The sequence below is a fragment of the Diabrotica undecimpunctata genome, chromosome 5 (genome assembly GCF_040954645.1).
Source record: "Diabrotica undecimpunctata isolate CICGRU chromosome 5, icDiaUnde3, whole genome shotgun sequence".
Taxonomy (NCBI): domain Eukaryota; kingdom Metazoa; phylum Arthropoda; class Insecta; order Coleoptera; family Chrysomelidae; genus Diabrotica; species Diabrotica undecimpunctata.
In genome coordinates, this window is record NC_092807.1 from 74,404,345 (window position 1) to 74,432,280 (window position 27,936).

The 27,936-nt window shown below is 36.8% G+C and overlaps 1 protein-coding gene across 1 annotated transcript in view; it reads left to right on the plus strand.

Moving 5' to 3' along the window:
* LOC140441389 (uncharacterized) overlaps positions 1 to 27,936 on the plus strand; it is a 427,170-nt gene that overhangs the window by 267,552 nt on the left and 131,682 nt on the right. Inside the window, exon 4 of the mRNA XM_072532097.1 lies at positions 25,496 to 25,721. Within this exon, the coding sequence (XP_072388198.1) occupies positions 25,496 to 25,721 (226 nt within the window). The remainder of the gene's footprint in view (positions 1 to 25,495; positions 25,722 to 27,936) is intronic.

Genomic DNA, 27,936 nt, shown 5'->3' on the forward strand with positions numbered 1-27,936 from the left:
ATTCATGTGCAGATGTTTTACTATAAAAACATGTAAAACCAAAATCTCAATTAAAAAAGTTGCAACCAGTTACTCACGATGAAACTTAACCCCATTATTGATTTTAAAAGTGATAAAATGGGTCGACAAAAGACCAGTTTTAATCCTTACAACATTTAAACATAATAGTTGTATCTTGGTTTAATCAAATGAAAAGAAAAATTATACACAAGTACTAAAACCACAAACTATTCTCGATTATAACTTGGTGAAAAAGAGTGTTGATTTTAGTGATCAAGTGGATTCTTACGCAATATTCTGAAGTGGTACCGGAAAGTAGCAGTGGAATTAATATTTAATACCGCATTAGTCAATGCTTAGTTGCTAAATAATAGAAAACGTAAAAAAAGCGACTTTCAGACTGGAGTCCGCGAAGGCATTTTCAAATAAAGAAATGTTGTAACCCTCACGACCAGTTACACCCAAAAATACTATCTCAGGCAAAGCGATGTAGATAATACAAAGAGAAGAAAGTGTACAAGATGTTACAACATTTTAAGAAGAAGCATGACTAGTAGAAAGGCCGATAGAAAAGTTAAAAAAGTTAAAACATACTCTGAAGAATGTGATGGCAAAACTGCAATATGCCTAGTGTGCTTCAATGAAGCACATTAAAAAACAATTTTACTTATACAGGAACTATTATTGAGTAAAAACGTATTGTGCCTCAAGTGGCTTTATAGTATTGGAAGTCGTAAGTTGATAGTTTCTAGTAGAACGTTTTTATTGTTAATTACCTCCGTAAAAGTGAGTTATAGTATTTATAAAAAATGGATGTAAATAATATGCCTTCGACATCTAAAAAAGCTAGATGTGAACATAAACGTAGATTGACCACTACTGAATTACAATCATTGTTAGAAGCATCTGGCGAGGACGATATAGATTAAATGAATGGTGGAAGTGACTCTGATTGACTCTGACGAAATATTTGCACAAAGTCGTTCAGAAAAATCGAGGATTGCGTTTTGGAAAGAGACAACACAAACAGAATTTAAGACTTTTCTCGGGCTGATGTTTCATATGGGGACAATTAAGATGAACCGTCTGAATGACTACTGGAAAAGTATGGGTAACTTCTATAATAGTGTTGAGTTGACTAGACAATTGCTCATAGCCCATATTAAGAAATAACCGAATAGACAATCCTCACTTGTCAGTCAAAGAAACTAAAATTGTGAAGTGGTCAGTATTTACAGTCCTGAAGGAATATGTGTGACCAAGTGCAGAGATAAAAGAGACATTATACATGATATATCCAGAATTTGGTTATCAGTTGGTTAGAATTAGGTCAAGAAGAGGATTGGTATCTGAGAAACCTAAGTTAATTGCTCAATATAATAAATATAAATGTGGTATAGACTTAAGTGAACAAATGCTGAGCTCTATTCATGCGAATATAAGAGTCTAAGGTGGTACAAAAAGTTAAAAGTGCATATTTTTCAGCTCATCTTGCTGAATGCATATTTTTACAGTAAATATCAAAAGAAGATGTCCCTTTGCGATTTTTAATTTTTCGCCATTGAGAGTCTTTATGGACCAAATCCCAAGTATCTACCTTTTAAAAAACCGGTAGTTAACCATTTACCACAAAATTTTTCAAAAACTGTTTTACAAAAAACTAGTTGCTGAAAATTATTTTCAGTTATTCATTCTAATGTAAAAAGTGTAAGTTTTGATTATTTTTTTTATTCTTCTATACGAATTTTTAACTTTGGAAACAATACCTATTACAAATTTTATAATTATAAATAAAAAATTATACGTTTAAATAGTTATTTATTATTTTAATAGAAAAATGTAATAAACTTTACCACAATTCTCTATAAAAAAGTACCTACTAAATTTAATATGCACTAAACGAAAATATACCTATTCAGTTCAAGAATCCAGCCAGCTAACCGGTCAGTGGAGTTTTATTTCGTTCTTTGAACTCAACCCAAACCGATCGATATTATGTACTTACCGTGTTTATAAATATAGGTAAATATATATATTTTGGCAACATCTATCGATACTGTATTGATATAAAAAACAACGATTTTACGTATAGAAGTTAAAATGACTGTTCACGCCAAGAATTGGAAGAAAGAATTCAACGTCAATTTAATGACATCATAGCTGATCCCCTACCGTTTAGAAGGTTATTGGAATCTTTAGAAAAAAGAATAGACGTGTGTATTCGCGAAAACGGAGGGCATTTTGAACACTTACTGTAATTGAATTTTATTTTATGTTCTTCAAAACATATTCGTATAAAATTTCATTACAATGTTGCCAAAGTTTCGGCAGAATCGTAAAAAATGCGTAAATTTTTTTTTCTTCAACGCCCTGTATCATGAAAACGGATGGCGTTACAAAAATTTTTTACTAAGCAAACCCCAATTATTTTTCAATTTTTTACCTACCCTAGAGACGGGTTACCTTTTTTTGAAACACCCTGTATATATATATATATATATATATATATATATATATATATATATATATATATATATATATATATATATATATTGTGACGATTGGGGTTTATAGAAAATAATTTATAAGTTATATACTACATAATATTAGATATAAAAAAGTATTTGATTATTTTAAATAAGTTATATACTAGAGAATTTAATAAAAATTATTTATGTGAGGGTATTTTTAAGAAATTATCATATAATAATTGTAAAAAGTTGTATTTTAATGTTGTAAATAGATTTAAGTGAGCCATGTGCATAGGCAACCAAAAATACTCTCGAAGTGACAGATAGAAATTAAGAATTATAAGAAATATAAAGTAGGGTTATATGGTTTGAAATGTGGATTTTATTAAATTAGAGTGTTAGTTACTAATTTGAATGTTTATTCTGATCTGAAAAGCCTAAATGTCAACAAAATTATTAATGGAACATTAACGAATTCTCCAGAGTGCAGAGTGTGACCATTGTTTACGGTCGAACATTCTGGAATAATGATTATGGCGGTGGATCGAACAGATATTTTTTTCGAGAACATCTATATAGAAGTTAATAGAACGAATGGAACATGATCTCTTACCAGATGATTCTAGAGGATCCAAAAAGATATAAATACCCGTGATTTGGATTCAAGATGGCAGTTTTTAGTCAGAAGTCAAGCAGTTTATTATGAAAGTTAGTAGATTAGTTAGTGAAGTCAATTGTTCACAGTTTTAGTAAGTCAGTCAAGCAGTTTAATAAGAAATATGAAAGTTAGTTGGAGATAGTCCAATTGTTTAATATAGTGAGTTAAATGAAGATTAAAAATTATGCATATATTTAATGCACATTTATAATTATACACAAATAATTATTGAAGATTATAAAAGTATATTAGAAGAATATTGGATGGACATTGGAAGGAATTAAAATTATATTATGATTGGAGATTAGTATAAATCAACTTATAATAATTGGATATTGGTATATTGAAAAGAAGAATAAATATAAATGGTGTTTGCTGGTGGTGTATAAATGCTGGTGAAGAAAACTATATCTTAAATTGGTAGAAGCTGATAATTGGAAAAAGTAATTTTACAAAAAACAAGGATAACTGAAGTACGAAGACATTCAGTGGTGATTAGAATCTATATAGTGGAAAACAGTTCATTTAGGCATTCAGTGAAAGAAAGGTACAAAATTTTGTTAATATAATTTAGTTAGTGTCATAACAATTTCAATTTTGAAGATAGTTTGTTTAAATTTTACATTGTCTATAGAATTTAATTAGTTTTATAAGAATATCAATTTAAAGATAGTTTATTTTAAATTTACATTGGCTAGGTTAGATATATATGTGTGTTTCATAATAGTTATAATAAAGATAATTTTAAAAAGTACTTACAAACTAATTCTTTGAGAACCGCGATAAAAACCCTATATATTATTAAAAATACTCATTGCTCATCATTCAAACAAAAAACACATCATAACAATATATATATGTATATATATATATATATATATATATATATATATATATATGTAAAAGATAAAATCTTTTAGCGAAAGCCGCTATCGCTTTATTAAATTAAATGGCCAAATATATGGCCTAGGAGGACAAATTCGTTAAACTTTCCGTGCTCGAATCGGTATCAATAAAGTGTTATGATCATTTCGGCCTATTCCAGCCTCATCAGACACTTGGGCTGATACAAATTCAAACTCGGAAAGTCCAACGAATGTCGAATGCGTTGTTTGTTGTAGTGAAGTTTTGGGAGACATTCGTTGGACTTTCCGAGTTTGAATTTGTATCAGCTCAAGTGTCTGATGAGGCTGGGATAGGCCGAAATGATCATAACACTTTATTGATACCGATTCGAGCACGGGAAGTTTAACGAATTTGTCTTCCTAGGCCATATATTTGGCCATTTAATTTAATAAAGCGATAGCGGCTTTCGCTAAAAGGTTTTATCTTTTACACATTTCGCATAGCGCAAAGGATACAGAAAACGATATTATCATATCGTATTCGTTCACGGCCGCCAAAGCAGGTGGCGCCTTTGTAAGCTAACTACTGTTGTAGTGAAGTTTTAGGAGACATTCGTTGGACTTTCCGAGTTTGAATTTATATCAGCCCAAGTGTCTGATGAGGCTGGAATAGGCCGAAATGATCATAACACTTTATTGATACCGATTGGAGCACGGGAAGTTTAACGAATTTGTCCTCCTAGGCCATATATTTGGCCATTTAATATATATATATATATATATATATATATATATATATATATATATATATATATATATATGAAGATGGCTTTATCTAGGAATTTCAATTTATCCATCCATAATTCCCTTTTCCATCTTTTGATTTGTCATAAGTGTGTACAAAAATATATCAGTCTTTTCATTTCGAAAAAAACTAATATGAAATCTAACATAAAACATAGAAATAATAGAATAATAAATCTCGAAAGTAGAAATCCGAAGATTTCTATTGACGAAACCAAAATTCAGATTTTTTGCTTTAACCTGTGCCTTATATAAATTGGCAAGGCAAAACAGACGATGCTAAAGATGTAAGGGAGAGATGGAGAATCTAAAAGTTGCATTCCACAACATATTTCCCCATCTAAGCAAACATTTTTGGCGAATTGGTTTCTTATACTCATAAAAAGTAAACCAAAATAAAACTTTATTCTCTTAACTGTCCTTCATTTTAATAGAATAATACTTAGAGCTAAGTATATAACATACTTAATAAATAAAATTCACACTTATTAACGTACATTTATATTACATTAGAATTATTCAATTATAAAGAACTTATATTACGTATTTTAATTCAATATAAAATATATTAAGACTTCTCTGGAATCACTGGAAACGCAGCGGAAACACCTAACCTAACCCTAGACCCGAAGATTCCTATTCTAAAAAGAGGTAGCACTACACTCCCCTTACCGCAAACTTGCTAACTCCAACGCTTAGCGTTCCCACTTCTGGTTTCTTACCTCCATGGTTCCCACTACATTTTTTTATGGAGTCAGATAAGTCACTTATTTATTATCTTTCTTCAGTTGATTCACGGATGTTTATTTGGTTATACCTTATTCGCACCTCTCTTATTGCCTATATATCTATAGGACATTCCCTATTAGACATCGAGACATGCCGTTCGAAGGTGAAAACTTCTCAAACTTCTCTACCTACTCTGTTCTGCATTTACGGGAAGCGAACTTAAACTCACAGTCTCGGACCGGCATGGAGAGAATTAAATTAATAAATAATAATTTGTCTTGAGTGCAATCAACCTATAAACGTGTTCAATGATATATGTGACATAATAGTTACGAAACTTGTGTCAAATGCATGTATTATACAAATTAATAAATGTATATAGTTTTCATATTTGGTATAGCTTGTCTTGGTTTTCCCCTCGTTAAAGGATTAGTGTTATTATTGCCATTGTCATCAATGGAATAACCAAAGTTATTGTTTCTTAGTGACAAAACATGAGAGGCGGACACCATGTAAAAATAATAATGTAGCGATTTTATTTCAAGACCTCCATTTTTTGTTAATGATCTTTTATATTCTTTGCTATAGCTACAGAATAAACAAGATCTAAGTTTGAAGACCTGAGTGTGGATGCCGATGCCCCCCGTGTTGTGCCGCAGAGCTTCTGAATAATGTTATTTCTGGTTTTTATCTTTTCGGCAACTGTACTTTAATGTTCTCTAAGCTTAACGTTTTACCCATAGTCACGGCTAATTATTTTGGATATTCATTGTGGTTGAGTAGTGTATCATCAAAGTGAACGTTCGGTGTTCTTGACGCCAATTTGTTTTTTTAGGTTACTTCGGTTTTATTTTAACTTCCCATAACTTGTAGGTCTTTCGTCAGAATCTCTTCAGCTTCTTCCAGCGATTTTGTTTGTTATTAATAAAGCCCAGTCATCGGCATAGTAACACTTTGCTGATGTTGTCGGTATGTCTGCGATATAAAGGCTAAATAGCAGTGGTGCGAGTACCGATCCTTGTGACAGATCATTTTTGAGTTTTCTGTGGGTGCTTATTTCTGATCCTATAATTCTGAAATACTCTGTCGGTGAGCATATTTTTTATTAATCTGGCGGTGAATTTACTGTCGTACGGCCGTAACGGCCTCCTGGTTTTCAGGGGTTTCTGGACGTTCTACGACAGCCGCTCTCAAAGAGGATCTCAAGTTTCGAGACTCCATCTTACTTTCAAGGAGTTAATTTGGGATTCCGGCCTCTACGTATAAGAAGCTTCGCCGAGCCTCTGTGGTAGGTGAGGGGACACCGGCAATCGGAATTCTCTAACAGTTCGAGCTTTTTTACAGACAGTATTCTTACAATGACAATATTTGTGTTAGAATTCTGACGCGTGGTGTATGTCTCAAATGCCGGCCTTCTCACTTCGTGTAGCCGCGTTCCCTCACCTCGAGAGAGGCACGAGAATGCCGGTCGTATCGACTCCTCTTACTGCCCGTCGCTTCGTGTTACTACCTTTCGCTAACAGTATTTCGTATAGTTACTATTTGCATAAGGTTTCTGGCGACGAAGAGCTATCGCAGTTTGACCCTGATCGGAAAAGCAATTACAAGTCCCCGTCGGGGCTTTTATTCGCTCTTTACCGTGACAGGTCCCAAAAACGCTGTGGTCAGTTCGACACAATTTAAAATAGTTCTAAGACCAATGTCTTTTAAAAGTCGTGTCCTACTGGCAGGGAGCGTTCGTAGTCGATACGCCGGTTCTCGTGCTCTTGTTGATTTAACTTCTAAATTGGATGAAGTCTTCTTGGATTCGACGTCTTCGACGATAGTAGGATATTGGTTAAATAATAAAACTCATAGTAGCGTGGTAGCACACCAGGCCAACAAGGTCTAACGGGGCTAGTAGTATACAGATTGAACGAATTTAAAACGGAACATACGAAATCAATGTATTTCGGCTCAACTCCGCTCTAGGTGGTTGGCCAACAAAAGGTTGTCAAATAATTATATTATAAAAATCCAATACTTCAGCGGGCTGCTGGATTCTGAATTCATTCAAGAACAAGTCAAAACTCCACCCAAATAGGTTGCCTAGAATCACTGCGAAAACTAGACTAAACAAGCAGTTATTATTACATCATCGACATCTACATCCCCCTTTACACCCTAGGACGACAAATTCAGAATCTTCGGGTAATACTCCTGTGGCTTTTCTTCCGTATATTCGAAGTGTCACTGATAGGATTGGCAAAATTCTTCGCAAAGAAGGTATCAGGACTACTTTTCGACCACCCAAGAAAATCTCACAATATCTACCCTCTCCTAAGGACCCATTACCGCCCCTATCTTCCTGTGGTGTCTATTCTATTCCTTGTTCATGTGGACAAGTGTATATTGGCGAAACTGGTCGTTCCGTCAAAACTCGGATTCAAGAGCATCAAAGATGCATTCGATCAGGTCTTTTCTCCCATTCTGCAGTTGCAGAACACTGCCAAAAAAACCGGTCATTCCATATTGTTCGAAAAAACCCATATTATTTCTAAGAGCCCCTTCTTTTATTCCAGGAAAATCCGCGAATCTCTAGAGATCCGAAAAAATCCACATAATATCAATCGAGAGGAAGGATACTACTTGTCTCCCATCTGGAATCTCAGTCTAGAGCCGCCGTCAGGTCCCGCTACCACGATGCAGCCACATGAATGGCCAGCGCGCGCTTCTTGACGTTCGCGCCACGGAGTGTGCCGATACGTCCCGACACGACAGGTCACCGCGACTATAAATAGAGCGGTAGCGGAGTAATCGTCGGATTCACTCCCCGCCTCTCGACGCGTTAGTGTTCTGAGCTGTTGGACGTGAATCCCTGTCCTGGCATTTGGTTTTCACCTCTGGCTGCGTTAAGTAGTTGAGTTACTGTGACCAAAGGCCCATCTTGGTAGTTAGTATTCACCTCTGGTTGCGTTGAGTAACTGAGTTACCGTTGCTAACTACCCATCTTCCTGTCTTTTTTTTCTTTTTTGTTCTCCTGAAGAAGCTACATACAATTGTAGCGAAACGTCGAGATGAACCCACTTTTGGGTCACTCACAAATGACACGGTCCAAACCCGGAAGACGAATAAACTATAATTCTGACTCTGGCCGTGGAAGCCTACGATTTCATTTAAGCAGTTATTATGCTGTCAAACCACCTATGGCTTCCTTATAGTCCAAGAGATAGAGCCGAAATTTTGAACTGATCAGTAATATGATATTTCTCTATTGGAATATATTCATTGTAACTGGGTTAAGACTTTGCCTTACAGGCGGACGCCCCTCGTTGTACAGGGGGTGGCTATACAGGGATGAAGTTGTAATTTTTTTCGGAAAAATTAACGATCGATAATATGGCTGAAAATTTGCCCAGAGTAAGATCTTGGTATAACTAGACGAAATCCCAAAGGGCGGACGCGAGAGTGGATACATAAGGGGTGGCGGACAGGGGTGAAGTTGCAATTTTTTGGGGAAAAATTAACGATAAGTAATATTCCGCCATTTTCATGGCTCATAATTAGCCCCTAAAAACTCTAAATCCAAAAGGGCGGACAGCTGGGTTGGTACAGAGAGCCATAAAACGGGGTCAAATGTACCACTTGCCTGCGCATTTTAGGTCTCGGTAACAATTTTCAAACTGATTTTATTATGATATTTTTATACCGATTGATTTGAAAATTTGTATGCTCACTTCTGTTACTACTCTGAAAAGCGTCAAGTAGAGTTTTCCTCAAAATTTTTCAAAAAAATTTCCGTAAATGAAAATTTTCGTAATTTTTTGAAGTAAAATCTAATTTGTAGAATCCTTTTGATTTTCTGTAAATTATACCATGATTTTTTTCCAAAAATTTTCAAACAATTTTTCTCATAAGAAAAAAAAATTAGAAAAACTTTTCTAAAACATTTGATAAAACTCTACGTCATCGTCTGAATCTTTTATAGAATATTTTGTAGTTTTAAAATGATATTGTGATAATTTTTTTTTTCAAACTAAAGTCATATTTACTTTACAAATCACATTTGTTTCTTAAATATAAATATTTTACGAATTAATTTTTAATTGAATAAATGTTTGATATTAGAATAAAAAACAAAAAAAATATTTTCAATATAATAATCAATTGAAATTATCTGATGATTGATAAAAATTAATTATGAAACCGGTTAAGTAATTTTATTAAATTAAAGTAATTTTATAATGTTAACTATTGAATATTTTCGGTATAACAAATAGTAATTTTACTTATTTTTTATTACAATAAAAAGGTTTTTAAATTTATATTGCATAAATAATGGTTGTTCAGATATAAGAAAAATTTGATTTATTATTACATTAATAATCAAATACAAAATATATTATTTCTATTTATCAATAGGTAAAATTCAATTTGTAGAATTCCTTTAACATTTTACAAATAATTATTAATAAAAATCAATTTAATAGTGGAATTATCAATTTTTTAAGTTTTGAAATTTACTTTGTAGATATTTTCAATATTTTCAAAATTTTTTTTTTCATTAGTTAATTATAATTTTACAAATTCTGATTGGACATTACTTTTGCATCATTATTATTTTAAAATATTAAAATAATAATGATGCGCGTTCCATTTAGATCAGTAATTCTAGACGCATGCGCTAAATGTAATAAGTATCAAGATGCTTTTATCCAACTTTGTGAAACTGACTTCGATTGTAATGAAGTTTTTGAAACCTTAGAAACTTTCATATGTCACTTATATGGAACAGAATTAAAGAGAACAATTCCAAAAAGAAAAGTAAACGATGTCAGATTTTCACTATTTAACCGGCAGTATAAGTTGCATGATGTGAACGAGCCTTTAAAAAAAAAACTAAAAAATTTCGATGCTTCAAGCTTACCACCATGTCAAGATGAATTACACCAAAATCTACTGCGAGCTCATTATATTTCAAATATTTGGACAAATGCTCATAAAAAAGTACCAACAGAATTGATTGTTGAAGAACATGGTTGGGAGCTTGAAGATGAAACATATAAATTCAAATGGTTTAGTGGACCTCAGATGCCAGAAGTTCTAGAAGTAGTGATTGAAAATGAAGCAGATAATGAATGTGATATTATTGAAAGTGAAAGTGACGAAGATGATGAATGTGATGCCATCAATGAGAGTGAGAAAAATGACGAAATTTTTAAAGATCTTACTCTGGGCAAATTTTCAGCCATATTATCGATCGTTAATTTTTCCGAAAACTTCATCCCTAGCCACCATATCATCCCTAGCATCCATAGCCACCCCCTGTACCAGTCGAATGAATATATTCCAATAGAGAAATGTCATATTACTGATCAGTTCAAAATTTCGGCTCTATCTCTCCGACTATTAGGCAAGCTCTTCTTTCCTTTATCTAAGAAGTCAGATATTTCGGATATTTTGAGCGGTGTTGCCAATCTCATTCCTCTAGATGTTTTTCAAATAAGGTGTTAACCATAAAATATTTACAGGAAAGAAAGGAAATAACTACAAACCATTAAGTTTATTTTTGTTATTAGTCTGTTGTAGTAGATTGGTAAATACAATGAAAAATATAGGCAAATATCCGATTTATTTAAAGATACAAAGGTTTATAACTCTCAAAAAGATCCGCAAATCTGATTATTACACGGCGATTGGCAACATTGACTTAAGGCGGCGCTATAAACGTCCTAAAAGGAGACAGATAGTTGAACGATATTTTATACAATGTCTATCACCGGGTATGGATTTATTTTTGTCCAAGTTTTATATTGGTCCACTATTTCAAATGCATTTCAAACAGACATATATTAAATTGTATGTTCCGTTTTAAATTCGTTCAATCTGTATAACGACTGGATCCCGATCGGAAGATATGCTGCTCTTTAGTACACATCGTGTTTGAGAAATTGCAGCACACTTCCGCCGAGAGGCCAATGACAGCGTAGTTAATAACGAGCGCTGTGATTGGCCGGCCAAAGTAACAATCTTTGTCGTGATTGGTTACCTTGACGACTCTCCCTCCCCTCCGAAGACCTGTTGGCAGGGTATTTTTTTATTGAAAAAAACAAGAAAAGTTTACAATTTTTTGTAAATAAACATGAAATGGTAATTAGTACACATAAGTAAAACATTGATACAATAATTTTGTATAATTACAATGTGGCAAAAGAAGAATTCTTATCACTAAGTCATAAAAGTTGCATTAATTCAAATAAAAATAGTCATCATTAAGGCATATAAAGGTTATAAACCAAAATTTAGAATAATACATGTATAAAAAGAAATGATGATAATATCATAAGGTTACAATTAGTAAACTGTGTTAAAATTGTTCAACGGTGGAATATCGACTTGGTATCTACACAAGTGCACAAATTCATGACAACATATTTGATTGGTCACAGCAAAGCGTCGGTTCAAGTTCGAAAATGGGCCTTGTACAATATTTTAAGGCATGAAAATATTTGTAGAACTTGGAGTGATTGTGACAGAGCTGTAACGATAATAATATATATAGTTTCACCTGAAATATATGTTATGCGAATATTCCTGCAAGGAGAAAATGTTTAAAAAAATTTAAGAATGTTAACATAAAAGTATGATAAATTATATTTTCGAGGTGTTGGCAAAGCTTATAACAATAGCAAACTTGTATAACACAATCTTTTCGCTGGTTAGATCAGCCTCGAAATTATTCTAAATCTAAATGTTTCTACGAATTTTATTGAGAAGTTGCTAGAAAAACTTAATGTTGTGAACTAAAATTATATTTGCTTGTAAATTATAACTAAGTAGAATTGACTTTCGCAATCTTCCAATATTGTTTGTAGAAAATACTTTGAATATAAAATTTTTCAATAATAAATTGTCTTTTTGGGAAATAGATAAAATGTAAAAATGTCAATGTTCATTGTTTAAACACTTGTAAAATTTCGCGGATTAAATGTTAAATTCAATTTACACTTAGAAAAGTTTGTAAATATGAAGAAAAAGTTTTTAACGATTTACACTTAGGAAAGTTTGTAAATATAAAATTGTTAGTCTTTTTAAACACTTACGTGGGGCTTATACGGGAGCGTCCCGTGGTGGTGGAGCTGGCCTAATGTCGTCTACGTGAATAACTCTGTCGACATCTTGATCCCTACATACTTCGTACGTATGGTGGCCTGCCACTCTGATGATGGTGTGGGGGCCCGTCCAGGTAGGGCCGAAGTTCCCTTTGACATGGTTCCTCACCAAGACTTGCTCGCCTTGTAGGTATACTCTGGGCTGTCGAACATCTTCGTTCTCTGGGAAGAGATTGGCCTGTGGCTTCGTTTTGGCGGGTACGGAGGCTGAAAATAATATCGGCCAGGTAGGATTCCCATATGGGGATGAAACTCGTGCACGGAGACCCTTCTTCAATTCTTGGACTCGTCTCTCTACCGGGTTGGCTCGCTGGTGGTAAATTAGGCTTCGTTCGCTTTGGATATCGTGTTTGCGGAGGAAGCGTTCCCAAGCATCTGTCCTGAATTGAATACCATTGTCTGTAATGATGGTGGACGGTCTGCCCCATCTGTTGCATATTTCTTCTTGCAGAAACCGGATGATGTCCCGGCTTTTTGAGGCTGTCGAGCATCTGTACTCAATCCAATTACTGAGGCAGTCGGTAGCTAGTAGAATATATCTGTTTTTTGGTACCTCTTGCGGCTGAATACGGTCCAAGAACGTCGAAAGATATCCTTTCCCAAGGATTTACGGGCTCTCTGGGGATGATAGGTGCTGGCTACGGCCTTCGTGGTAGCGCATATCAGGCATGACCTGACATATTTCGTCACATCTTTTGAAATTGTTGGCCAGTAATAAACTTCTTTAATGGCCCTTGTAGTCTCCTCTTGACCGGGGTGGTAGGCTTCCTCGCTGTCGTGGTAACACTCCAGGACTTCGGATCTGAAAGCATCGGGTACGAGAATTCTTCGACCATCTTGGCCGGCTGTGCAGTAGGCTATGTTATTTTCTACTGTAAATTCTTCTACCAGGGCTCTGTTTGACTTCGTTCCTCGGGCCTCTGGCGGTGATTCTATGCCATCGTCGAATGAATTGTTGCATGAAGGTGTGCACTTGGTGATTTCGTCAGATTCGGGCTTGCAGAGGCATATTTCTTAGTGTGCGTTCATAACGAGGCGCCGACCCTCGATCGGACCATAGGATGGTATTATATTATCATCGCCACGTAAAAAAATGCATTATTTTAAATGCGAGAGTTCACTGTCAGTGCTATGCTCTAGGCGAGGATACCATGCTATGGTCTCCGTAATGAACGCACCCTTAGATCATCCAGGATGGGATGTTCTGCACCCTCTTCTTCGTCGTCTAAAAGACAGAGTAGTGGGAAGTCCTCCGGTTCGGCTTCAGGCGGAGACTGTGTTGGCCAGGAGATTCGGTCAATTTGACTGTCTACGTCTTCTTCTGTGGTTTGGTCATCTTCTGCTGGATTTCGGGAGAGGTGGTGAGGAAGTTGGTTTTCTTTTCCTGGTATATGAACTACCTCAAAATTGAATTCTTGTAGTAGCAGTGACCATCTTGACAGTTTACAAGCAAGCAAGCAAACAATTTGATTGAACCCAGCCTGTGAGAGATGTTCACTCCTAGGAATTACGTTCGGGTGTAACAATTCATTGGAGCGAGGTGTGTTAACTCGAGTAAAACAGGAGTCACCCCACCGCGCTCCAATGCTCCAGACCATCCCTTTCCCCCCTATAGCACTCTGATGCGCGATAGGGGCACAACTATCAGCCAAATGCTCTTCATGTGGAGGTCCTGGGTAATAGAACCCCAACATGGTTTCCTAACCGAATGCAAAACTCAGGACAGCGCATTGTCGCTATGATCCTGTTATCTTAATGTGGCTTATCCGCGAACTAAAATTGCTTACTTGGGTCTCAAATCTCCGCTCTGAGCCCCGGCTCAGTTCGGCGACTTGGTGCTCAAGGGGTTGGGCCCTACGTTCCTGTGTTTTAGTGTTTTGGGGTTTTTGTTAATTTTTTTGGTGGCTTGCGCCGGTTTTTGTTAGTGTTTTTTAATTTTTTTGGTGGCCGAGGCCGGTTTTTTGTGTTTTTTGTAATTTTTTTTGTAGGTGGCCCTGAAACAAAAAATCAAAATTAGTGTAAAGTCTATACTATAACATTGAAAAATATATAAATATAAGACAATATAACAATATAGATTTTATCTTCTTTAAGGCAACCGGGCCCACTTTGTGTTTGGCGATAGTCCTTGAGTGTTTTTTGAGGTACGAACTGTCTTCTATGTGCGTTGTTGTTATTTTGAAGTATTTTCTCTCTAGTGTTTTATTTTCTCTCTGGTTTAATTTTCTCTCTGGTGTTATTGTTTTAGTCTACTGTTTGTTGTTTTGGTCTTTTGTGCTTCCATCTGTGGAAAGCGTCATACCTCATTATCTCTCTTAGTATGTGACTGGGGTGGTTCTCTATTTCTGCGAACTTTATCCTCGCTTTTTCTCTCATCGTGTCAGTCACTTTGATTTGTTGTAGTTCTCTAAAGAGGAATCTTTCTGCAACGTATCTTGGTACGTTGACTGCTTCACTTAGGCTGTTGTTGTGTGCCGCTTGTATTTTCTGTTTTGAAGTGTTGCATATGTGTCCCCAAGCTAGGGATGCATATGTTAGGATAGGCAGGATTATACTATTAATTAGTCTTATCTTTGTTTTTATTCTAAGTTTGCTTTTTCTTCCTGTTAGTCCTCTTATAGATGCTCTTGCCATGTTTGCTTTTTGTACTGTGGCTTCTACGTGTTTGTTGAATGTTAAACCTTTGTCCATGATTACTCCGAGGTATTTTGCTTCGCTTTTCCACTCAATGGGATTGTCTTGCACAGTTACCTGTTCTTCTGGTTGCTGGTGCCTCTTTTTGAAAAGTACAGCCTGTGTCTTGTCGGAGTTTATTGCTATTTTCCATTTTAAACTCCATTCTTCTATATCGTCTAGCGCTGTTTGTAGGTTGTTAACCGCTATATCTATGTTTCTATGTTTGGCCGCTATCGCTGTATCGTCGGCATAGAGGCTTAATAGTGTACCTGGTGTTCTAGGCATGTCTGCTGTGTATATCGTGTACAGTAGAGGTGACAGTACCGCTCCCTGTGGCACTCCAGCCTCCGGGTTCCCGAGCTCGGTTAGGACTTGTCCTATCCGGACTCTGAAACGATGGTTGCTCAAGTACGACGAAATCAGGCTTGTCATTCCTCCACTGTACCCGTATCCTCTCATTTTTTATATAAGTCCTTTATGCCAGACTCTATCGAATGCCTTGGTTACATCAAGGAAGGCGGCTCCTGTGTATTGTTTATCGTTGAATCCAGCTGCTATGTACTCTCTCCAGCCGAATTGAGCTTCGGGTAATATATCTAGTCTGTCTGTTTCGGCTTAGAGTTTGCTAAGTATTATTCTCTCTACAATCTTGCTGATTGCAGGTAGTTATCTTATTGGCCTGTGCCTTTGCGGGAATGTGCTGTCTTTTCCTGGCTTTGGTAACATTATGACATGGGCCTCTTTCCTCTGTTTGGGAATTTCTTGAATCTTAGCATTGCATTTATAATATTTGTTAGGTATATTATAGCTCTCGCTGGTAAGTATTTTAAAGCCCTGTTTGTGATCTGGTCGGGGCCAGGTGCTTTTTTCGGCAAGCTGTTTTTGATTAATTCATTTATCTCCTCCGGTGATGTTGGAGGGATAATTTCGTTTGGATTTTCAGGTCTTTCTCTTTGTCTTTCGACTTCTGCTATGAAGTCGATGTCCTCGTCTGGGTGGTAATTTAATGTACACTCTCTCTCGAGAGTACTCCTCATTACCTCTGCTTTTTCCTCTGTGGTGTATACGATTCCATTTTCTCCGTGTAATGAGGGGATTGGCTTTCTATCGTTTCTCAAAATCCTCTGGAGTCTCCAGATGTTTTGCATGTTTGGTCCTTGTTCTTCCATATCTCTTATGTGGTTTTCCCAGCTTTCACTACGGTGTTGTTGTAGTGCTGTTTTGACCTCACTGTTTAGTCTGTTTGCTCTGTTTTTGTCTGCCTGATTCCTTGTCCTTCTTGCTGTCTGATTTGCTCTGTTCTTTTCCCTTATTAAGTCTTTTATTGCTTGTGGTATATCCTTGAATCTACCTGTGTGCATTTCTACTTCCTCTTCTGTAGTGCTATTTCTGATCGCTTTTTTGATGATGTTTTCCAACTCTAGGACTCCGTCTTCTATTTCTCGTGGGTTGTCTATCACTGGAACTATGTTTATTCCAGTGCTCACGAGTCTCTTAAAGTTTGTCCACTTTGTTATCTTTTTGATTCTTTTGATTATGCTTTCTTCTTCCCACGTTCCTAGTTCTAATAGGATGGGATTCTGGTCAGTTGTACCTTCATTTAATGTTTGTAATTCTGTTTGTAGTCCTAGGTTTTTTGCTACTACAATGTCTATGTGTGTAGGAAGTCCATTTCCTGGGTAATGCGTAGGGTCTGTAGGGCCCATTGCCATAACGTCTTCGTTGTTCTCGATGTATGCGTTTAGTAGTCTTCCATTTCTGTTCGTAGCTCTGTCGTTCCAATTTAGGGATCCTGCGTTTAGGTCTCCTATTATTATTGAGGGTTCGTCGTTTAAGAACGTATTTAGGTCTTCATCGATCAGTAGATCTCGTGGTCTCACGTAGGCGGAGGTAATTTTGACTTCTCCTTGCCTCATTTGTACTCTTATTGTTGTTGCTTGCATAGTATTTAGATGCGGTGTTATTATTCTGATGTGATCTATGCCTTTTTTCACTAGAATTGCTGTGCCACCTGATCTTGCTGTGTTGTCGTTCCTATAGATATCGTATCCTGGGAACTAGATGTTTATGTTGTTTGTAAGTTTCGTTTCTTGTATGGCTACGACATCCATTTCGTATCTGTTGACCAGTTCGTCCAGTATATTCTGGTTGGTCCTTATGCCTCGTGGGTTCCAGGAGCCTATCCTCAAGTATCCCCTATTTGTGCACTAGTTCAGTGCTAGCTTTATGTCTGCTATCGCCTCGTTGACTACCCTAGTTAGTTACTCTTTTACTGAGTTTACTAGGCCATCTTGATGTTGCCTGGAAATGAGGATAATGTTCTCATTTTCTTGCGCTTTCTTTGCGTTGTTGTCTTGTCTTTGTTGGGGCTGTTGTTGGCGACCCCAGGTTGGACATCTTGGACATCCTCTAAAATTTGTCCTTGACAATTTGCGCATTTTGCCTTCTGTTCTTTCGGCATTTGGCAGCTTCTGCTAGGATGCTCTACTCCGCATCTTACACAGCGAGGTGCTTTGAAGCACGCTCTCTGTGCGTGGTGGTAGCCCTGGCAGTTGAAACACAGTGTGGGCCCTGTTGCCTTTCTTAGGTCCTCAATTGTGACTTTCATATGCATCAGGTTGGTGATGCGTTTTAGCATTTCGGTGTCCTCCCTCTCCACCGTCATTACGAACATGGGCAGATGTTTTTTGTCACTCTTTCTTGAAGTCATGTTTTTAATCGACACGACTTCGACGTTGTGTTCTTCTTTGATGGCCTCGAACATCTCTGTTGTGGGAGGTAGCCCTCTCAGCACCATCCTTGGCTTTATATCCTCTTCCAGTGGAAACGCTATCCACTGAATTGGGGTGTCCTCATTGAAATTTTCGATGATTTTGACCATCTTTCTGTAGTCCGCGGGGCTTTTCGCCTGAATAAGCGTTTCTCTGCCGCTTCTTGACAGCTTATTAGCTGTGATGACGTGTTGTTTTTGGGCAATGTTAAGTATTGCTCCAGTGAATCTAACACTCTGTAATTTTATTACAGGTGTTTTTGGTACCTAAGTTTTTTTGGGTACTTCTTTTGTTTCCATCTGTGCTTAAGACGGAGGGCGTCGATCGGCTTGCGCATCACCTTCCTGCTGCTGTTTAGGAGGGGTGAGTGGGGGGAAATCTTCTTTTTTGGACTTTGGTTTTTGCTTGTCTTCGGTTTGTGGTTTTTTGGGGATTGTTCTCGTGGCTTTTTTCTCCTCTGGTTGGGATTTCTTTGGGATGGCACCCGTGGCTTTAGTTTTTTTGCTTGCCTGAGTTTTCAGGTTGTCCTCTATTTTCTTTTTCTCGGCCTGTTTATCCAGGTTTTCGTCGTTCTTCTTCTTTTGTGCCTGGTTTTCCAGGTTGTCCTCAGGTTTTTTTGGGTTTAATTGATTGAATTTCTTATCCATGTGTTCAATGATAGACCTCTGTGAGGCTACCATTGTGTCTTGCAATTCTTCAATCTTTTTCCTTATTGTTGCTATTTTGGCGTCTTTCTCCTTGAGCAACATCCTTAGTGCTTGTAGCTCGGACTTTTCGTCCTTACTACTCCTTTGTCTTTGCCTTTTGTTTGTTTGTCTTTTTGGGGTGTCGTCATCCGTTGTTGCTGGTTCTGTTTCGCGGTTTCCCTCCGCTCGGTCTTTTGTCCTTTTCTTTTTATTCTTGGGACGTTTGAAGTCCCCTTCGTTGGTATTGTCATCGTCCATGGGTAGTTCGTTAAAAATTTCATAATTGCTGTTGCCGTCATCTATGGGGGGCAATACATCATAGATGTTGCAGTGGAGTTTCCTCTCACTGCAACCATAGGGGCTAGAACTGGCGGCTGCCTTTCTGTCTGGCGGGGATCGAGAGCGATCCATTTTTGGGGCGGATATCTTAATTTTAGAGAAGGCTTTTTTGTTGTCCGTCTGACCCGTTGCCAGCACGGTTTCTGGGTGCCACCCAGTGACCTCTTTCGCGGTTGTTCACGCTCTAGGCAGAACTAGAAGCGGTATCCACTTGCTTTTCTCACCTCCCTGACCTTGGGGCCGTGTCTGCCAGATATAGAATTCTAGAAAACTATATCCCACAGTGTGGGATATAGTTTTCGGTGGCACAGGGAGTATCCCGACGGGCTAAAAGCCCGTATGCTTCTTCGCTTTCCTACGCCTCAATTTTGGCCTCCGTGAAGACTTGATTGAAAAACAAATCTCCCCGGTTTAACCTCGTTTCAGCGTAGGCTTTTGCCTCTGGCCTCGGCCACTGCAGGCGCCGTGTCTCCGCTTAACCGTGCTTACAATCACGGTCAGACTGAAAAGTCTGGCTTTGACTCGGTCGCTGCAGTTCCTAGGCGGTGTCTTCGCTCGGCTCTCGCACGTCTGTACTGTTCAGCGGCTGGCGCTGAACTACTTCTTGACAGTTTGGCTTTATCGGCTTGGTTTTTATCTAACCATAGCAGCGCTGTACCTGGTTCATGTCGGGTCGCTCTAGCTACTCGGGTAGCAAACCGACATTTCTTCAACGAAACCCAGAGTTCATGTGTTCTGAGTCGCTCTAGGACGAGGTGGAGATATTTTTGATGATCTTCCCAGTAGTTGGAATATATAATTATATCATCCATGTAGCCTTTTACAAATTCGTCTATAAAACCAGCGAAGACTGATGTAACCAATTTTTGGAATGCTGCAGGTCCATTTTTGAGTCCGAATAGCATAACTACGAACTCATAAGACGATCCATCGGGTAGACTGAATGCTGTGAGGGGAATCGAATCTTTGTGTAGTGGTATTTGCCAAAACCCACTCTTCAAATCTAATGTCGAAAATATTCTCGCCGTTCCTAGCTCTTTAATTGCATCGTGGATTGGCGGCAGTGCGGAGACCTCGTCGATTGTTATCTTGTTGATTTTACGATAATCAACACAAAATTGAGGTGTACTATTCTTCTTCTTGGCGATCACCACTGGGCTGTTATAGGGTGATCGACTTGGTCGAATGACACCTGTTGCAAGCATCTCCTGGACTTCATCGAACATTACTTTTTTCTTAGCTGGAGAACATTTAAATAGCTTCGTATTGATCGGCCGTGTGTCTGTCAGCTTGATTTCCATCACCGTGACTCGGGTAGTGGGTTGCTTAAGTTTGTCGTCGAAAACGTCTTCGTACTCATGTAGGAGTTCCCTTACGGTTGGGACTGCAAATTGTGGAGCTTGTTCATCTTGGAGTTGTGTCTTTGAGTTGCATTGTTTGGCTGAATGCGACTTCCAGTAGAGGCCTTTTTTCCCACGTGTAGACATTTTCGGTTAATGTCTATTAGTACCTCTTCTTTTTGGAGCCATGGTATACCCTGAATTAGATCTTGGTTCAGATCTTTGACAATGGCACATCTCGTTGTGGACTGGAAACTTCCAAAATCGATAGTGACTTCGACTGTACCCTGACTGTGTGTTTGCAAGCCAACTGGACCATTCTCCGCCTTTTATGTATATCTGCCGCTTGAACCAAGTCGGGATTGATATAATTCATTGATGCACCGGTATCGATGAGGACCTGGACTCTCTTTGAATTGATGTTCGCATCGATTCGTGGTAGATTTGAAACCTTCATGGCATTGATTGGATTTAGTTGGGGCACCGCATCTGGAGAGAGGCTTAGTGGGTGCCCCTCTCGTCGTTTCCCTGGTTGTTAGGCTGTTGTCGAGGTTTCGGCGTCGGTTTCTGAGTTGGATTTCTACTTCTCCAATCATCTATAGTCTCAGAAGTTCTCGGTTGCCTTTGCGAATATTGTCCCCTGGCTTGGTTCTGGTTCAGCTGTCTTGTGGCTTTTGGCTGGTCGGGTTGTCGATTTGCACGTCGTGAAATGTTTTCGTCTACTTGCAATTCTTCGCAAATTCGCCTCAGGTCTTCTTCGGTTCTCGGCATGTTGTTGCGAAGATGTTTTCTAATTTCTGGGCGAATTAGATTGGTAATGGCCCTGCACCTTTCTTCCTCGTCAATATGTAGTAGTAATCGTCGAAAAACAGCCATCTTGGTTGAAATGAATTCTGCTATTGGCTGATATTTTTGGTAATGTCCGTATAACTTGGACATTAGTGACGATCTCTTTGTTGTGTTGTCGAAGTGATCGGTCAGCCTGTTTAAGAATGTCTCGTAGTTCAGACCAGTCGTGAATTGGCTCTGTGCCCATTGAGCTGCCTCTCCTATCAGTGAATTTTCTAGGATGTAGGCTATCCAATGTTTGGTATCGATGTTCATATTGCTCATGTCGTCTATTATATCGTCTACGAATTCTTGTGGATTTCGGTGTCATCGCCGGAGTATTGAGGTGGTGCAGGGGTCCATTTTGGTTGCAGAATTTCTGTCTTTTTCTCCTTGGCTTCAGGTTTGGGTTGTACCAGTAAACCTGTGACTGCTTGTATTAACGTGGACAATACTGTAGCCAGGTCTGGGGTGTGGGTATCTTCTATTAGTTGGGCGCCATGTCGTACGGCCGTAACATTCTCCTGGTTTTCAGCGGTTTCTGGACGTTCTACGACCGCCGCTCTCGAAGAGGATCTCAAGTTTCGAGAGTCCATCTTCATTTCAAGGAGTTAATTTGGAATTCCAGCCTCTACACCGACACCGGCAATCAGAATTCTCTAACAGTTCGAGCTTTCTTACAGACAGTATTCTAACAATGACTTAATATTTGTGTTAGAATTCTGACGCGTGGTGTATGTCTCAAATTCCACAGAGATGCCGGCCTTCTCACTTCGTGTAGCCGCGTTCCCTCTCCTCTAGAGAGGCACGAGAATACCGGTCGTATCGACTCCTCTTACTGCCCGTCGCTTCGTGTCACTACCTTTCGCTAACAGTATTTCGTATAGTTACTATTTGCATAAGGTTTCTGGCGACGAAGCGCTATCGCAGCTCGACCCTGATCGGAAAAGCAATTACAAGTCCCCGTCGGGGCTTTTATTCGCTCTTTACCGTGACAGGTCCCAAAGAACGCTGTGGTCAGTTCGACACAATTTAAAATAGTTCAAAGACCAATGTATTTTTATTTTAAAAGCGGTGTTCTACTGGCAGGGAGCGTTCGTAGTCGATACGCCGGTTCTCGTACTCTTGTTGATTTAACTTCTAAATTGGATGAAGTCTTCTTGGATTCGACGTATTCGACTATAGTAGGATATTGGTTAAATAATAAAACTCAAAGTAGCGTGGTAGCACATCAGGCCAACAAGGTCTAGCGAGGCTAGTAGTGTATAACGACTGAATCCCGATCGGAAGATGTGCTGCTCTTTTATACACATCGTGTTTGAGAATTTGCAGCAATCTTCCGCCGACAGGCCAATGACAGCGTAGTTAATAACGAGCGCTGTGATTGGCCTGCCAAAGTAACAATCTTTGTCGTGATTGGTTACCTTGGCGATATTACAAGGAATAGTACATAAGAGTTTATAATTTCTTCTCGTCAGACTGTGTCGGAAGCTGCTGACATCTACGAAAGCAGCAGAACTCGTTAGTTTTGTTTGAAAACTGGCTTCTATGTAAGTGCGGAGAGATAGCACTTGGTCGGTGCAACCTCGATTTGCTTGCTAAAACCTGCTTGTTCGATTGGAGTAGCTTTTACGATTATTGGGCTTATTCTGTTAAAAATTATTCTTTCAAGTAGTTTGGTGGTCAGCTGGTTTACCTGGTTTTAGTATTGCTATAACTTTTGAATGTTTAAATTCCGTGGGATTCTGTCGATCTGAATTATATTTGTGAAGAAATGTACTAGCCAAGTTTTTGTTTATTTCCCCCAATTGTGTATGAATTCGAGGTGAATCCGTCGAGTCCTGGAACGTTTCTCGGAGAAACGTATTTAAGGGCGATCTCTATTTCTTCACTTGTAAAAGAGCGAGAATGTTCAGTTTCGATCGATTGCGAATTTAAGGTTTTGAATGTTTCTTTGCGTCTCGTGTGTGAGTTGCATCTTTGGTCACTCTTGATGTCGAAACAAGATGATATGACACTGGGTTTGGATTTATACCTGCTTTCCGTTTTTGAAAGCCATCTCCAAGTTTCTTTATTAGGACCCAAGCTTTTCGACTTGATGTTTGAAAATTTAGATTTTCTACTGTTTCAGTCCATTTTTGCTGTCGTGCTGCGGTTAGACTATGAATAAGTTCTTCTGCGATCTCTTGGTCTGCAGTTTCAAGAAAATTCTGGTATAATATATCACTATTTTGACACCTATCCTGGCAAAACACAAGCATAGTTATTGCTGACAGGAGATATCCAACCGAGGCACTTATCAAGGTCAGAAGCGAACTTTTCCCAGTTTGCTCTTATAAAGTTCCATCTTGGTCTTGGAACTGATTTGGTTAGGGAAATTGTATGCTAAGCTCTACAATGACTGGGAGATGCTGACTGTGTGGAAAATCTTGAATAACACTTCTTGTGGCTACCAGAGGGGCGTTGTTACAGTCGCTTGATACAAAACATAAGTCGGGGCTATACTCACTGTTCCATGCGGCTGATTTAAATGTGCTTTTGTCTTTAGCATCAAAAATAAAATATAAATGTTCATCTTAGTCTATTGTACTAAGGCATCCCCATTTATATCATTCTATCTGTATTTCCACTGCTCGTGATGACTATTGAAGTCGCCTATATACTTAGTTGGATATTTCTGATCTGGGTTTATATGTCGTTCTCAGAGGAGGTGGTATGCGTTTTCTATGTTCGTTTTTATGTATGTGGCTGTGCCGTATGTTTGATGATAGGTAGGACTCAGCAGTTTGTAGTCTGGTATTTTTCCCCTTTTTCGCAGATCATGTTCTGTTACACAGTGGATTTCCTGAATGGCGATTACGTCGATATCGTTATCTTTTAGTATTCTTGACAGATACTGGCTTTTGGCGTAGCTTATGATTTCTATATTAATGTGACAAATTCGAACTGAAGATCCGATTTTTCTAGTAGAAGAAATAAGAGCTTGTTAGTAAGTTTTGAGCCATGTTTCTGTGTGTCGAACACATACATGTAGAATTCTACCACGAACCCGGACCAGCATTAAACCCCGGGTTAAGTATATATGCGGAATGCATTATTAAAGAACAAGACAAGAAAGGATACAATGATAAAACTTTATAAGACAATGGCTACACCAGCTATATTATATGGATGTGAGAGCTGGGTAATGACGCAAGGAGATAACTCTAGAACTCACACTAGTCGAAAGAGATTTATCGGAAGAGTGAAGGCATTTCAAGAGTTGATAGAGAGAGGAATGAATACAAAACAAGAACTAAATTTATACTCGGTTAATAAACCAATACCGAACAAATGAAAACAACGTATAAACAGAATGGATGAATTAACTATCTTAACAAGTAGTATTAAATTACAAACCGAAATGAAAAAGTGCAGTGAAGATACAATGGAGTTTGATGTCAGAACAGGCAACAAATTCCTAATCTTTGCCATGAAGAAGAAGAAGACGACATTTTTAATTAAAAAAAAAAAACAGCGGGTGGCACTTCAGGAGTGCTCACAAACTGAATATTTCATATAGCGCGTTATTACTGTATGTGGGTTAATTCAATTTTATGTCTGCTTATTACTGAATTGTTAATATATTTTTTATAATAACACCACGCATTTAAGTTCTTTAAAATTTAAAAATCCTAATGTTTTTCTTTAAAAATTTTGTTTAATGATTTTAGTAATTTTCAAAATTTGTTTGATCTAATATAGAATTCATTCACCATTTACATTTTCAATATTATTTTGTATTTATGTTTAATTACCTCATTTTGATTATCATTATATTTAATTGTAATGGATTAGAAAAAAAAATTCTCTACGTACGAAGCGATGACTTTTATTTATTTTTTTATTTAGTTTATTCGATTAGATTTGAGGTCAATTTAATTAAATTTATTTAATTTTATTTGATTTTATTTGATTTTATTTAATTATATTTCATTTTATTTAATTTTATTTAAAATATTATGTCATTTTTATATATAAGTGTATATGTATGTATATTATGTATATTACTGTATACCGCAAGGTTACTGCACGCGCCTCGATTTTTCGAGGTACGCTAAACATGATTTCGGGCCCGTGCAAAAACTTCATACCTAGCGATAAGAAGTATTAACTTCAAAATATTTTCATTTTTTATAATAATATAATAATTTTTAGGTCCTCCTATGAATAATAATTTTATAATGTCCCCTATGAATAATATGTACTCGAAGCCAATGCCTGTTTCTGCAGGTAAAGTATATCCAGCTGATCAGCCGATGGTTTTTAACTCTCAGAATCCCAATGCCCCACCTATATATCCCTGCGGGGTGTGCCATAAGGAAGTGCATGACAACGATCAGGCTATTTTGTGTGAGAGTGGCTGCAATTTTTGGTTTCACAGGTAAATAAACATTTGTTTGTACATTTAAAAGAATAGTAGTACTTTGTTACTTTATATAAGATCAAAACAGACATGCCATAGAACAATGGAGCATATTATGCACAGTTAGATTTCAAACCCGTAAACATATAACATGACATTTTTATGTCATGTTAAATGACATGTTATTATTATCTTTAAATAGGTGTTTTATTTCTAATTCCTTTATCTGTACGTGTCTAATAATAGTTACACAATTAACTCGTGCCCTACGTTGGACGCAAATTGTGAAAATACTAATAAACACATCCAGAGTAAAAAATGAAACAGCAGTGGATTGCCATTAAAGTGATGACATAATATGCCATTAAGGACATAATAAAAAAAGTAGTACAGTAGGCGGTAGAGTAGACTAGCGCGAAGCTTCATACTTCATACTGTTTTCTGTATTTTTAAAATTTAAATAATATTTTTAAAATAAAGGAACTAATTTTATTACTTATATTTTAAACAAATTATATTATATTAAAATAATTCAATAAATTCAATAAATTTTTTGCTCCTAACGTAATCTGCTAACGTATCAACAAAGCATACGTTATTTACTTCTGACACACTCGGTCAAAGTCAGACTAAATAATAAATTAACAAGAAAATGTAAATAAATATCACCTTATTTAATTATTATATGAACTAAATAAGATTTTTAAAAACAAAATTTGATTATAGTTTGAAATGAAATTAATAAGTAAAAAATTATAAACATTTCAAAAATCAAAATAACAAATTATGGTCAGGTCGACATTTTGTATAACTCTCCCTCGTTACATAAATGGACTCTTCTAACTATCTGTTGGGGCTGTATAAATATTAAAATTCAAATTTAAATGGATAATAATTTTTTTGTCGCACTTTAATACAATAGTCGAACTGATAATTTATTTTATTTATTTCATATAAATAAGATTGTATTTATATGAAATTATTTTAAGAGATAACGAGAAGTGCAATAAAAATTTAAACAGATAATTCAATATTGTTATTAATTGAATGGCATTTATGACTTTTAAATTTTGACCGTTCGACAATCGTTATGAATCGAATTCAGGTATCGATCTTTGATTTTTCTGTTTGTTTTATCGTTTATTGAAAGATATTCTTTTAATTTTTTACTTTTCGTTTAATGTCTGTATTTTGTTAAATATTTCATGCACTTTTTAATTTAAACCTACTTGGAATAAATATATGATGACTAGAAACGATGAATCAAATTGATCGAGAGTAGTGAATCGATGCGAAGAACCACTATTTCGTGACGCTACTGGTGACGCCTTCTTGTGGCGCTAGATCCGGGACGCTCGGCTTAGCATTTTATTATATAGAAAAAAGTAATACAACACCAGTGTTAGTCCAGGATATGACGGTAAAAATAGTAGAAAGCCTCTTGAGGTTTTGAAGCTTTATAGTACGGCAAAGAGGGCGTCGTTACGGAACCATCGCCACAAGATGGCGTCGTCATGGGTAGCATCATAGCGGTTTTTCCCATCGATTCTCTACTCTCGATCAATTCCTTTCCAGTCATCATATATTCTAAGCAGGTTTAAATTAACAACTGCATGAAAAATATCCAAAAAAATACATACATTAAATTATTAACCAATTACTATTTTTAAATGTATAATAATTAAATTTACTATTAAATGATATTTATTTATATGTTATTATAATTTAATATTTCGTTTGAATTTGACAGGTCTCTCACAAGTAAACAACTTATGCAACAAAGCAACAAAATATGCTTTGTTAATACGTCAACAACAGATGGTGTTGTTTAATTATATAATTTATTTAAAATATTATCAATTAATAAATAATAAAATTACTTTATTAAATTTTAAAAATATTTAAATTTTAAAAAAAATTTACTTTTAAAATTTAACTTTTAATTTTTTTTTACAGTATGCTTCGCGCTAGTCTACTATGCCGCCTACTGTAACATATTTTCTTTATACTGATCGATTTGCTTGAAATTTGAACAGTCGTTAAAAAATAGCTGAAAGATCAAAATCTACCCTAATGTGCCTAACAGTCGTTAAAAAATAGCTGAAAGATCAAAATCTACCCGAATGTGCTTTTCTTCTGGGGGTGATTACCAACCCAACTTAGGGGTGGAAAAAGTGTATAAAAAACCATGGTAGTCGCTAGAATAGTGAATTTTAAGACAAAACCGTTTTTT